The following is a 14,038-nucleotide window of genomic DNA, read 5'->3' on the forward strand; positions in this document are numbered from 1 at the left end:
GATGAGAGATTTTGAGGTGATACTGTCGCTTTAAGGACTTCCCACGGAGCGGGACATCGCGCAGCGCTCCCAGGCGCCGTCGTCAGCCTGTTTCAAGCTCAAAAAACCTCCACATTTCAGGCTCTATTGATCCAGGACGTCGTGAGAGAACAGAGAAGTTTCAGAAGAAGTCGGTTTCAACATTTTATCTGGATATTCCACTATTAAAGGAGATTTTTTTAATGAAAGACGTGTGGATGGATTGCAGTGTTGGCTTGCAGCCGCTGCGATGCTCCGCCACAGGAAAAACACCTCCGTTGGAAGCCTTAAGGACAAGCTGGAACATGTCCAACTGTTAAACAATTTCTCATATACTCACTCCACTGAAAGCCATCAAAAGCCGCCTGGATTTTACAAATGGTTATCAACACAGAGGTGTTTTTCCTGTGCCGCCGCACCGCGCCGGCTGCGTCCCGACGCGCGGACCCGTCCGCACGTCTTTCATTAAAAAAATCTTTAACAGTGGAATATCCGGATAAAATGCTGAAACCGACTTCTCTGTTCTCTCACGACGTCCTAGATCAATAGAGCCTGAAATGTGGAGGTTTTCAGCTTGAAACAGGCTCACAACGGCGCCTGGGAGCGCTGCGTGACGTCCCGCTCCGTGGGAAGTCCTTAAAGCGACAGTATCACCTCAAAATCTCTCATCAGCCGTTAAAATTTTCACCGAAAACCAGCTTAATTTTTCGAACCATGTCCACTTCGATGTGCCTCACAGGTTTAGAAACAATTTTAATCAAACAAAGCGCCAGTCTCTCAGCAACTTCTCAGACAAAGGAATTCCGACGAGCGGCTGGACGACTCCTCCCACAAGGAGTGCTCACAGGCGAATGACGTCACCGACAGGCATGGAAAAATTCACGCATGCGCACGAGGGTTCAAGCATGTCTGACATAAAAACATATGAATGAAATCCATATAGTTTTTGAAAAAAATAAAAAGTACCTATACTTTATGGACAGCCCTCATATGCTCTCTCCTTCTAGTCCCTGTCAGCACTCTAGCTGCAGCAATTAACTGAAGGCTTTTCAGGGAACTTTTAGGACAACCTGATAATAATGAATTACAATAGTCCAGCCTAGAGGAAATAAATGCATGAATTAGTTTTTCAGCATCACTCTGAGACAAGACCTTTCTAATTTTAGCGATATTGCGCAAATGCAAAAAAGCAGTCAATCAATCAATTTTTTTATATAGCGCCAAATCACAACAAACAGTTGCCCCAAGGCGCTTTATATTGTAAGGCAAGGCCATACAATAATTATGTAAAACCCCAACGGTCAAAACGACCCCCTGTGAGCAAGCACTTGGCTACAGTGGGAAGGAAAAACTCCCTTTTAACAGGAAGAAACCTCCAGCAGAACCAGGCTCAGGGAGGGGCAGTCTTCTGCTGGGACTGGTTGGGGCTGAGGGAGAGAACCAGGAAAAAGACATGCTGTGGAGGGGAGCAGAGATCAATCACTAATGATTAAATGCAGAGTGGTGCATACAGAGCAAAAAGAGAAAGAAACAGTGCATCATGGGAACCCCCCAGCAGTCTACGTCTATAGCAGCATAACTAAGGGATGGTTCAGGGTCACCTGATCCAGCCCTAACTATAAGCTTTAGCAAAAACGAAAGTTTTAAGCCTAATCTTAAAAGTAGAGAGGGTGTCTGTCTCCCTGATCTGAATTGGGAGCTGGTTCCACAGGAGAGGAGCCTGAAAGCTGAAGGCTCTGCCTCCCATTCTACTCTTACAAACCCTAGGAACTACAAGTAAGCCTGCAGTCTGAGAGCGAAGCGCTCTATTGGGGTGATATGGTACTACGAGGTCCCTAAGATAAGATGGGACCTGATTATTCAAAACCTTATAAGTAAGAAGAAGAATTTTAAATTCTATTCTAGAATTAACAGGAAGCCAATGAAGAGAGGCCAATATGGGTGAGATATGCTCTCTCCTTCTAGTCCCCGTCAGTACTCTAGCTGCAGCATTTTGAATTAACTGAAGGCTTTTTAGGGAACTTTTAGGACAACCTGATAATAATGAATTACAATAGTCCAGCCTAGAGGAAATAAATGCATGAATTAGTTTTTCAGCATCACTCTGAGACAAGACCTTTCTGATTTTAGAGATATTGCGTAAATGCAAAAAAGCAGTCCTACATATTTGTTTAATTAGAGGTCATCCATGTCTTTATGTCTGTAAGACAATCCTGCAGTTTAGCTAATTGGTGTGTGTCCTCTGGCTTCATGGATAGATAAAGCTGGGTATCATCTGCGTAACAATGAAAATTTAAGCAATACCGTCTAATAATACTGCCTAAGGGAAGCATGTATAAAGTGAATAAAATTGGTCCTAGCACAGAGCCTTGTGGAACTCCATAATTAACTTTAGTCTGTGAAGAAGATTCCCCATTTACATGAACAAATTGTAATCTATTAGACAAACATGATTCAAACCACCGCAGCGCAGTGCCTTTAATACCTATGGCATGCTCTAATCTCTGTAATAAAATTTTATGGTCAACAGTATCAAAAGCAGCACTGAGGTCTAACAGAACAAGCACAGAGATGAGTCCACTGTCCGAGGCCATAAGAAGATCATTTGTAACCTTCACTAATGCTGTTTCTGTACTATGATGAATTCTAAAACCTGACTGAAACTCTTCAAATAGACCATTCCTCTGCAGATGATCAGTTAGCTGTTTTACAACTACCCTTTCAAGAATTTTTGAGAGAAAAGGAAGGTTGGAGATTGGCCTATAATTAGCTAAGATAGCTGGGTCAAGTGATGGCTTTTTAAGTAATGGTTTAATTACTGCCACCTTAAAAGCCTGTGGTACATAGCCAACTAACAAAGATAGATTGATCATATTTAAGATCGAAGCATTAAATAATGGTAGGGCTTCCTTGAGCAGCCTGGTAGGAATGGGGTCTAATAAACATGTTGATGGTTTGGATGAAGTAACTAATGAAAATAACTCAGACAGAACAATCGGAGAGAAAGAGTCTAACCAAATACCGGCATCACTGAAAGCAGCCAAAGATAACGATACGTCTTTGGGATGGTTATGAGTAATTTTTTCTCTAATAGTTAAAATTTTGTTAGCAAAGAAAGTCATGAAGTCATTACTAGTTAAAGTTAAAGGAATACTCAGCTCAATAGAGCTCTGACTCTTTGTCAGCCTGGCTACAGTGCTGAAAAGAAACCTGGGGTTGTTCTTATTTTCTTCAATTAGTGATGAGTAGAAAGATGTCCTAGCTTTACGGAGGGCTTTTTTTATAGAGCAACAGACTCTTTTTCCAGGCTAAGTGAAGATCTTCTAAATTAGTGAGACGCCATTTCCTCTCCAACTTACGGGTTATCTGCTTTAAGCTACGAGTTTGTGAGTTATACCACGGAGTCAGGCACTTCTGATTTAAAGCTCTCTTTTTTAGAGGAGCTACAGCATCCAAAGTTGTCTTCAATGAGGATGTAAAACTATTGACGAGATACTCTATCTCACTTACAGAGTTTAGGTAGCTACTCTGCACTGTGTTGGTATATGGCATTAGAGAACATAAAGAAGGAATCATATCCTTAAACCTAGTTACAGCGCTTTCTGAAAGACTTCTAGTGTAATGAAACTTATTCCCCACTGCTGGGTAGTCCATCAGAGTAAATGTAAATGTTATTAAGAAATGATCAGACAGAAGGGAGTTTTCAGGGAATACTGTTAAGTCTTCTATTTCCATACCATAAGTCAGAACAAGATCTAAGATATGATTAAAGTGGTGGGTGGACTCATTTACTTTTTGAGCAAAGCCAATAGAGTCTAATAATAGATTAAATGCAGTGTTGAGGCTGTCATTCTCAGCATCTGTGTGGATGTTAAAATCGCCCACTATAATTATCTTATCTGAGCTAAGCACTAAGTCAGACAAAAGGTCTGAAAATTCACACGACCAGGTGGACGATAGATAATAACAAATAAAACTGTTTTTTGGGACTTCCAATTTGGATGGACAAGACTAAGAGTCAAGCTTTCAAATGAATTAAAGCTCTGTCTGGGTTTTTGATTAATTAATAAGCTGGAATGGAAGATTGCTTCTAATCCTCCGCCCCGGCCCGTGCTACGAGCATTCTGACAGTTAGTGTGACTCGGGAGTGTTGACTCATTTAAACTAACATATTCATCCTGCTGTAACCAGGTTTCTGTAAGGCAGAATAAATCAATATGTTGATCAATTATTATATCATTTACCAACAGGGACTTAGAAAATAGAGACCTAATGTTTAATAGACCATATTTAACTCTTTTAGTCTGTGGTGCAGTTGAAGGTGCTATATTATTTTTTCTTTTTGAATTTTTATGCTTAAATAGATTTTTACTGGTTGTTGGTGGTCTGGGAGCAGGCACCGTCTCTACGGGGATGGGGTAATGAGGGGATGGCAGGGGGAGAGAAGCTGCAGAGAGGTGTGTAACACTACAACTCTGCTTCCTGGTCCCAACCCTGGATAGTCACGGTTTGGAGGATTTAAGAAAATTGGCCAGATTTCTAGAAATGAGAGCTGCTCCATCCAAAGTGGGATGGATGCCGTCTCTCCTAACAAGACCAGGTTTTCCCCAGAAGCTTTGCCAATTATCTATGAAGCCCACCTCATTTTTTGGACACCACTCAGACAGCCAGCAATTCAAGGAGAACATGCGGCTAAACGTGTCACTCCCGGTCTGATTGGGGAGGGGCCCAGAGAAAACTACAGAGTCTGACATTGTTTTTGCAAAGTTACACACCGATTTAATGTTAATTTTAGTGACCTCTGATTGGCGTAACCGGGTGTCATTACTGCCGACGTGAATTACAATCTTACCAAATTTACGCTTAGCCTTAGCCAGCAGTTTCAAATTTCCTTCAATGTCGCCTGCTCTGGCCCCCGGAAGACAATTGAATATGGTTGCTGGTGTCGCTAACTTCACATTTCGCAAAACAGAGTCGCCAATAACCAGAGTTTGATCCTCGGCGGGTGTGTCGTCGAGTGGGGAAAAACGGTTAGAGATGTGAACGGGTTGGCGGTGTACACGGGGCTTCTGTTTAGGGCTACGCTTCCTCCTCACAGTCACCCAGTCAGCCTGCTTTCCCGGCTGCTCGGGATCTGCCAGGGGGTAACTAACGGCGGCTAAGTCCTACATATTTGTTTAATATGCGCATTGAATGACATATCCTGATCAAAAATGACTCCAAGATTTCTCACAGTATTACTAGAGGTCAGGGTAATGCCATCCAGAGTAAGGATCTGGTTAGACACCATGTTTCTAAGATTTGTGGGGCCAAGTACAATAACTTCAGTTTTATCTGAGTTTAAAAGCAGGAAATTATATCTCCCCAGTGGATTTATTAATTTAATATTTGGCATAAATCAGTGGAAATTACATATGAAGTTAGTAGCTAAAAATACTATTTGAAACCTGGAACAAAGTTACACTTCGCATATTGTTGACTTCAATGATGAAAAAGACTAATTTATAATAAAAAAAATTATTATATTCTGCTCAGTCAATTAATTCATGGACAATTTCGTAATTATATAAATAGCTCGAACAGTTTTAAAGGATGCAGTAAAAAAACAAAAAAAAACAAGGCGTGAAAGCGTTTTGAAGCTTGACTTTACTTGTTAATGGTTATGAATGCAGCCTAACCAGAACGCCTTTAAATCACGTGACCCGCACGTGTCTTGTCCCACGTGACCACACCCGGAAACCACGGCTCCAGGAAAAGAGTTGTTTCAAAATATAATCTGCTGTTGTGGTACATACATAAAAAAAAGCGACATTATGAATCAAGAATGTTTAAGAAGGCTGAAAGTTGCGACACGTGAAAAGATTAAGAAGTTTGAGTTGCTGCGAGGTGAGTTTTCTGATTGGGTGCCGTTTAGTGAAAGTTGTGTTTTAGTGACCTGCAGCTCTTCTTTCTAATGTGATTTATTAGGTCGAGGTGTTGAGACGGGTCGGTTTTGGGATGTGGTCGTTGTGAGTGCCATGGATGAGAGCCAGAGACAAGCTTATGAGCTACAGATTAGAGAGAAGGTGGAGAGAAAAGAGCTTCCCCTGGGGGTTGATTATAAAGTCTTCTCGGATCCTCCTGGTTATAAAATTGGTGAATGACACAGACGTCATCACTGCTACGGTTTGCTCCCCGACGCAGACAAACATCGTGATGATTGTGGTCTTTTGTCTTTTGAAGGAAACGGAGGATCGACTCTGTACGCGCTCCAGCACCTGACTGAGATGTTCGGGGAGACTCTGGGCCAACTAAAGGTCATTCTCATCCATGCAGGTTTGACATTTTAATGTGCTCAGTGATATTTGAATGTACTCAACAACACTATGAATGCTACACTTTTGTTTTCGCTCCCATATTGGATGGGTTGGAGCAAAAGATCACTTGCATTGTGAGCGAACATCAGCTACAACATTTTGGTTGCCGTTTTTTGGTCCGTGATCATGCAGACAACTGCATCAGTGTTGATGACCTCAGTGACTGGAGATGTTCAAGGGGACACTTACTTTTCTCATGGCAACAGCAGATAGGTGGGGATGGACCAGTTGTCTGCCTGGGTGGTTGCCAGCCAGGGCTCAAGGCCGTTTCATGGTGTGGCACCATGCAGAGCATGCTGACCTGAGCTGATGTGAGGAAAAGATCTAAGCTTATTTCTCTCAAAATGTGTTCACAGATTTATTCAAATCTGTGTAAGTTAATACAGCGGAACCTCAGTTTTAGAGCGCCTGTCTTTATGAACAAATCGGTTCATGCATGTATTTTTTGAACAAAAAAAAAAGCATCACTTGTTGAACAAAGTCTTGGTTCACGAACACCTCCTCCGCAGTAGGTGGCGCTAATGCAATGTGTTCCGTCCGTCTTCCTTTTGTATTAAATCATATTCCTGAAAATAGAGGGACTTTATACACAAATGGCCATAATTCCTAAGTAGTTAATGCAGTTTTTTTTTAATTTTTGTTAAATCCCTTAAACTGCAGCTGAGGGTCTACATGACAAGCACATCTGGATTGTCTTATTTGAACTGCATTGTGGTGGTGTACAGAGGCAAAATTCCACAAAAAAAGGGTCACTGTCCAAATACTTATGGACATGGCAGTATATCAAGCTTTTACTTCTATTGTTTCTTTGTTTTTCCAATTATTATATTATGGCATGCAAAGTACTTGTGTTTTTTTTTTTTGTTTTGTTTTGTTTTTTTCAAAAAATCCTGCTTAGTCCAGTTAAGGATCATGGGGTTGCTGGAGCCAATCCCCAGTGGTCATTTGGTGCAGTGCACCATGGAGCTGCCAATCTATCATGAGGCACATGCAAAACATGCAAGTAGTTAAAAGGAAATCACCTTTGAGTTGACTATGACTCTACTCATTATTTTTCGGCTTGTTGCATGGGAACATGTACACTTAATTATTGTTTACTGTTACAGAGTACGTCACATTTTTGTATGTCACAAAAACTTGCACCCCAGAGATTACATACCAATGATGCAGGGCAGCTGTTTATGGAATGTCACTAGTTAAGGTAGAGTTAAGATTTAGTTACTATTTAGTCATCTATTTCTTTGAATGTATTTGATATCAGGTCCAAAATGGTATGTCATGATTTGTGTGCGTCACGCTCTGTAGCATTTCAGTTGTTACAGAACCAGGTTGGAACTATGCCATGAGTTAGAGTTCACTGTTATTTGGTACTCTGAATACATCTTGATTTGAACACTTCAAGCAGTAGCTAACAGCTCCAACAAATCTCTCTCAGTTGCTGTATGTCACGTTTTTGTGTATGTCACATTTTTGTGTATCTCGTATTAGACCAGAAATACGAACATGCCGTTGGAAGATTATTAGTTTTAAGGAAGTAGCCTAGTCAAAGTATGGTCCAAGAATCTTCAAAATGCTTTGTTTTTTTGTTCTTTTTTTTTTTTTTACCTGCGTGGAGGTGCTTGCAATGTTGATTCAGCTCAATCTCCACACTGAGCAGGTATTACACTCTGAAACTTCACAGGTTAATACTCCAGACAGGACCCTTTAAAATGGTATGTTACATTACATATGTCAAGGTACTTAATTTTCTATCCTATGGTGGCCAGAATCTGTACGCGTTCCTGTGCTACAAGCCTTTCTTGAGATGGGTTTTTCCAAAGGTAACTGGTCGATTACAATTGCTCAGCTGTTATAAATAAGACTTTCGTGTGATGATTCTCATTTGTACTGTCCGTAGGAGGGTGGAGCCAGCGTTTGCCTCATGCCAGCAGTCTTGGGAAGATCTTCACTGCCCTGCCTTTGGGTGAACCTCTCTACCAGATGCTTGAACTTAAATTGGCCATGTACATGGAATTTCCAAGTCACATGAAGCCTGGTATTCTGGTGACATGTGCAGATGACATAGAGGTGTACAGTGTTGCAGAGAATGACAACATCAGGTTTGACAAACCTGGCTTTACAGCTCTGGCCCACCCTTCATCACTCTCTATTGGAACAACTCATGGTGTGTTTGTTTTGGATTTATGTGAGGAGTCTAAATTCTCAGATATGGCAAATGTTTCTTGCCTGCAGTTTTTGCACAAGCCCAGCATTGCTCAGATGCGAAATAGTGGTGCAGTTTGTAACAGGGGGAGTAATTGTTTGTCTGATACTGAATTTGTTTACACTGACAGCACCTATTATGTCGACTTTGATACTGCAAGGTCTCTTCTTAAATTTTTTAAAGAGGTGGGTACCCTTGAATGTGAGGTAGATGCTTATGGGGACTTTCTTCAAGCTCTAGGTCCCAAAGCTATGATAGAGTACACCAGCAACACTGCTAATGTACCCAAAGTGGAGGACAGTCTGGTGGAAATCCGCAAGAAGATCTTCACCGTTCTCACAGGAACGCCGCTGAATGTCATTGTACTCAACAACTCCAGGTTTTTTCACATTGGAACCATGTCTGAGTACCTCTTTCACCTCACTGAGGATGAGGAGCTGAAGGCTATGCTGGGTCTGTTGTCAGCAGCCTTCAGTAAACATCTGGATGAAAATACAGTGGGTTCCAGCGCCTCTTGTGTTATGTACAGTGTCCTCGGTCATGGTTGTTCTGTGGGTCCTCAGTCTGTGGTGGAGTACTCACGGCTGGAAGCAGGAGTTATTGTCGGGAGAGGCTGCATCGTGAGCAGCTGCTGGGTCGGTCCTGGCCTCTCGGTGCCTGACGGAGTCGTCATACATTCAATATGCATAAACCAAAATGGTGAACTGAAGTTCGTGACCATCATCTTCGGAATTAATGACAACCTGAAACACACGGTGAAATCTCAGGTCCATCTAAAAGATCTGAAACTTTTTGGGTTGAGCCTTGAAGAGTGTTTGTCTTGCTGGCAGCTGGATACCCTGAGGTTCTCTGGAGATGCATCCAGCTGTAGTTTGTGGAATGCGTGCCTCTTTCCTGTGTGCACTGACCTGCAAAGCGCATTCTCAAAGTCTCTGGAGATGCAGCAGGCTGTGTTGTGCGGCTCTTTGTTAACGCTGCCCAAAAACACAAAGCTGATATCGATGCATGAGGCTTTACAGTACAAGAACCTCGATGAGATGTTAAAGTTCCGGAAGGAACTACACAGTGACATCACACAGAGATGATGTAGCACTTTAATGTTCTCAGGCTGAACACTAACTATATATTGCCATTTTTGCTTACTGGCTGCATCCAGTCAGACGTGACTGTCCAGCCAACCAAAGCTGGGATTTTATGGTTACTTTAACACATTTTGATTTGTTTGGTTCCCTATTAGGGACTGAAATGGTACTGTACAGTGTTGCACTTTTTCTTGGGTTTGGTTTGACAATATTTGTAAGTATCAAAACGGGTAACTAGAGTGCTGCACTCGTAGAGCGCAAACCTCCGCCAACACTAGTTTCCAATTCCACAAATTTTTACCTTTGACAAAAATTTAAAGGCCAAAGTCCTGTAAGAAGTGGCTTTTCATAAACTAAAATATAATACAAAATATAGATCAAAAGGGCTTTGCAATGTTAAAATCAAATATCCACTAAATCTGCAATATGGATCAGATGCAAATCAAACTTTGTTCATTGAGAGTGTCAGTTTGCACCTCATTTTCACAAATGAGTGATTGAGTCACTTTTGATTGAGATATAATGTAAAATGTTCACCAAATGGGTTTTTCAATATTAAATTCAAATGTCCACAAAATCCACAGTCCGGATCAGATCTGGATCAAACTTTGTCAGGTGATAGAGTGCCAGTCTGAACCTCACTTTAAAATATGAGAGTGATTAGGGCACATTTTATTAAGATATAATATAAAATATAAATTAAATGGCCACAAACTCTGTAATTAAAGAGAGATTTTTCCTGACTTTGGCCTTTGACCTATGACCTTGAAAGTTGAATCAGTTCTTGCCTATCAGGACATTAATCTTCAGTAACAATTCCATAATGATATATCAAAGAATGTGGGCTCCAGGCTGTTCACCAGCAGACAAACAAACAAATGGGGGCAAAAACAGAACCTCCTTCAACTTCATTGGCGAGGGTAAATATAAATCTCAAAGAGCACCATGTCCCCTCATTGGTCAGAAATGTTGCTTTATATTACAGAAGAGCATAAGTCATCACGGCAGCTTTCAGAGTCTGGTGAACTGAGGTGCCAATATCAGAGCTGTGTGTCGCCTCAACTTGTTTATTCCTGCCCACTTTTTTTGTTTTTAACCTCTGCCACTGAAGTTGAAGAAGGATATGTTTTCAGCCCTGTTTGTTTGTTTGTCTGTTTTTTTAGTAACGTGATGTACTACAAGCTCGAGTGAAGTTTCCTTTCTAAATAGTTAATTGAACATTAATATTTCTGGGCTTTTGCAAATTTGTCTGAGGCACAGTGTGAACCCACAAATCATTCTTGCAAACTTTGATAAGAAAATAAACACAGCAGAATTCACAGTTGGTTCAGATCCTTTGACTCATTTTGCATTCTCATCCCCAAGTGATCTGAAGCACAGTCCATGTGGAACCGTACCGCCTCATAGTCTTCTGTAGACGTGGCCATTTGTTTGGTCCACAGCTTAATGTGAAAGCATATTTGCACTTTGAGAAACAAAGCAAACTATCAGAATAAACAGACTATGGGCTGATTGAAACCGATCAAACAGGTTAGGTGTGAACGCTCCCTGAATGTACTTAGACTGAGATCTAACTCAAAGGAAGGAATCTTTAGATACTTTACAACCCCAATTCCAATGACGTTGGGACGTTGTGTGAAATGTAAATAAAAACAGAATACAATGATTCAACCTATATTCAACTGAATACACCACAAAGACAAGATATTTAATGTTCAAACTGATAGACTTTTTTTGTTTTTGTGTCAATATTTGCTCATTTTGAAATGGATGCCTGCAACACATTTAAAAAAAGCTGGGACAGGGGCAACAGAAGACTGGGAAAGTGGAAGAATGCTCAAAGAACACCTGTTTGGAACATTCCACAGGTGAACAGGTTAATTGGAAACAGGTGAGTGTCGTGATTGGGTATAAAAAGAGCATCCCCAAAAGGTTCAGCCGTTCACAAGCAAAGATGGGGCAAGGATCACCACTTTATGAACAACTACATGAAAAAATAGTCCAACATTTTAAGAACAGTTGCAAGTAATTTAGGGATTCCATCATCTACAGTCCATAATATAATCAGAAGATTCAGAGAATCTGGAGAACTTTCTACACGTAAGCAGTAAGGCCGAAAACCAACATTGGATGCCCGTGACCTTCAATCCCTCAGGTGGCACCTCATTAAAACCAACATCATTGTGTAAAGGATCTTACCGCGTGAGCTCAGGAACACTTCAGAAAACCATTGTCAGTTAATACAGTTCGTCACTACATCTACAAGTGCAAGTTAAAACTCTACCATGCAAAGTGAAAGCCATACAGTAGTGTTCAGAATAGTAGTAGTGCTATGTGACTAAAAAGATTAATCCAGGTTTTGAGTATATTTCTTATTGTTACATGGGAAACAAGGTACCAGTAGATTCAGTAGATTCTCACAAATCCAACAAGACCAAGCATTCATGATATGCACACTGTTAAGGCTATGAAATTGGGCTATTAGTGAAAAAAGTAGAAAAGGGCGTGTTCACAATAATAGTAGCATCTGCTGTTGACGCTACAAACTCAAAACTTTTATGTTCAAACTGCGTTTTTAGCAATCCTGTGAATCACTAAACAAGTATTTAGTTGTATAACCACAGTTTGTCATGATTTCTTCACATACATCATGATACCTGGTATGCGATATATAGGCCCAACACCATAGTAGGAGAAACATGCCCATATCATGATGCTTGCACCACCATGCTTCACTGTCTTTACTGTGAACTGTGGCTTGAATTCAGAGTTTGGGGGGTCGTCTCACAAACTGTCTGCGGCCCTTGGACCCCAAAAGAACAATTTTACTCTCATCAGTCCACAAAATATTCCTCCATTTCTCTTTAGGCCAGTTGATGTGTTCTTTGGCAAATTGTAACCTCTTCTGCACACGTCTTTTATTTAACAGAGGGACTTTGCGGGGGATTCTTGCAAATAAATTAGCTTCACACAGGCGTCTTCTGTCACAGCACTTACAGGTAACTCCAGACTGTCTTTGATCATCCTGGAGCTGATCAATGGGTGAGCCTTTGCTAATCTGGTTATTCTTCTATCCATTTTGATGGTTGTTTTCCATTTTCTTCCACGCGTCTCTGTTTTTTTTTTGTCCATTTTAAAGCATTGGAGATCATTGTAGATGAACAGCCTATAATTTTTTGCACCTGCGTATAAGTTTTCCCCTCTCCAATCAACTTTTTAATCAAACTACGCTGTTCTTCTGAACAATGTCTTGAACGTCCCATGCTTTTCAAAGAGAAAAGCATGTTCAACAGGTGCTGGCTTCATCCTTAAATAGGGGACACCTGATTCACACCTGTTTGTTCCACAAAATTGACAAACTCACTGACTGAATGCCACACTACTATTATTGTGAACACCCCCTTTTCTACTTTTTTTACTAATAGCCCAATTTCATAGCCTTAAGAAGCCTCAAAACCTGGATTAATCTTTTTAGTCACATAGCACTACTATTATTCTGAACTCTACTGTACATCAACAACATTCAGAAATGCCGCTGCCTTCTCTGGGCCAGATTTGAAATGGACAGACACAAAATGGAAAAGTGTGCTGTGGTCTGATGAGTCCACATTTCAAATTGTTTTTGGAAATCATGGATGTTGTGTCCTCTGGACAAAAGAGGAAAAAGACCATCCAGATTGTTACCAGCACAAAGTTCAAAAGCCAGCATCTGTGATGGTATGGGGGTGTGTTAGTGCCCATGGCATGGGCAACTTACACATCTGTGATGGCACCATCAATGCTGAAAGGTACATCCAGGTTTTGGAGCAACACATGCTGCCATCCAAGCAACGTCTTTTTCAGGGACATCCCTGCTTATTTCAGCAAGACAATGCCAAGCCACATTCTGCACGTGTTACAACAGCGTGGCTTTGTAGTAAAAGAGTGCGAGTACTAGACTGGCCTGCCTGCAGTCCAGACCTGTCGTCCATTGAAAACGTGTGGCGCATTATGAAGCGCAAAATACAACAATGGAGACCCCAGACTGTTGAATAACTGAAGTCGTACATCAAGCAAGAATGGGAAAGAATTCCACCTACAAAGCTTCAACAGTTAGTGTCCTCAGTTCCCAAATGCTTATTGAGTGTTGTTAGAAGGAAAGGTGATGTAACACAGGTTGAAGAGGATTTGCAAATCATTGTATTCTGTTATTTACATTTTACACAATGTCCCAACTTCATTGGAATTGGGGTTATAATTAAAAAAAAATTATTCATTACCTCCGCCAACTTGGTAATGTTTTCACCGGTGTTTGTCTTTTTGCAGTATAATTCAAAAAGTAATGAATGGATTTCAATAAACCTTGGTGAGAAGATGGATAATGTTCTTGGGAATAAATG

The 14,038-nt window shown here is 41.0% G+C and overlaps 2 protein-coding genes across 2 annotated transcripts in view; both read left to right on the forward strand.

Annotated features, from left to right (window-relative positions):
• Positions 1–5,763: 5,763 nt before the first annotated feature.
• Positions 5,764–9,886, forward strand: fpgt (fucose-1-phosphate guanylyltransferase). The gene is made up of 4 exons (XM_034179632.1): positions 5,764–5,904; positions 5,986–6,153; positions 6,241–6,333; positions 8,272–9,886. Exons 1-4 carry the CDS (start codon positions 5,832–5,834, stop codon positions 9,660–9,662), a joined length of 1,725 nt encoding a protein of 574 aa, XP_034035523.1. The 5' UTR covers positions 5,764–5,831; the 3' UTR covers positions 9,663–9,886.
• A 611-nt stretch (positions 9,887–10,497) lies between these two features.
• tnni3k (TNNI3 interacting kinase) overlaps positions 10,498–14,038 on the forward strand; it is a 52,888-nt gene continuing 49,347 nt past the window's right edge. The window contains exon 1 of the mRNA XM_034180803.1: positions 10,498–10,579. Coding sequence (XP_034036694.1) covers positions 10,498–10,579 — 82 coding nt within the window. The remainder of the gene's footprint in view (positions 10,580–14,038) is intronic.

This window comes from Thalassophryne amazonica, chromosome 10, assembly GCF_902500255.1.
Source record: "Thalassophryne amazonica chromosome 10, fThaAma1.1, whole genome shotgun sequence".
Classification (NCBI taxonomy): Eukaryota; Metazoa; Chordata; class Actinopteri; order Batrachoidiformes; family Batrachoididae; genus Thalassophryne; species Thalassophryne amazonica.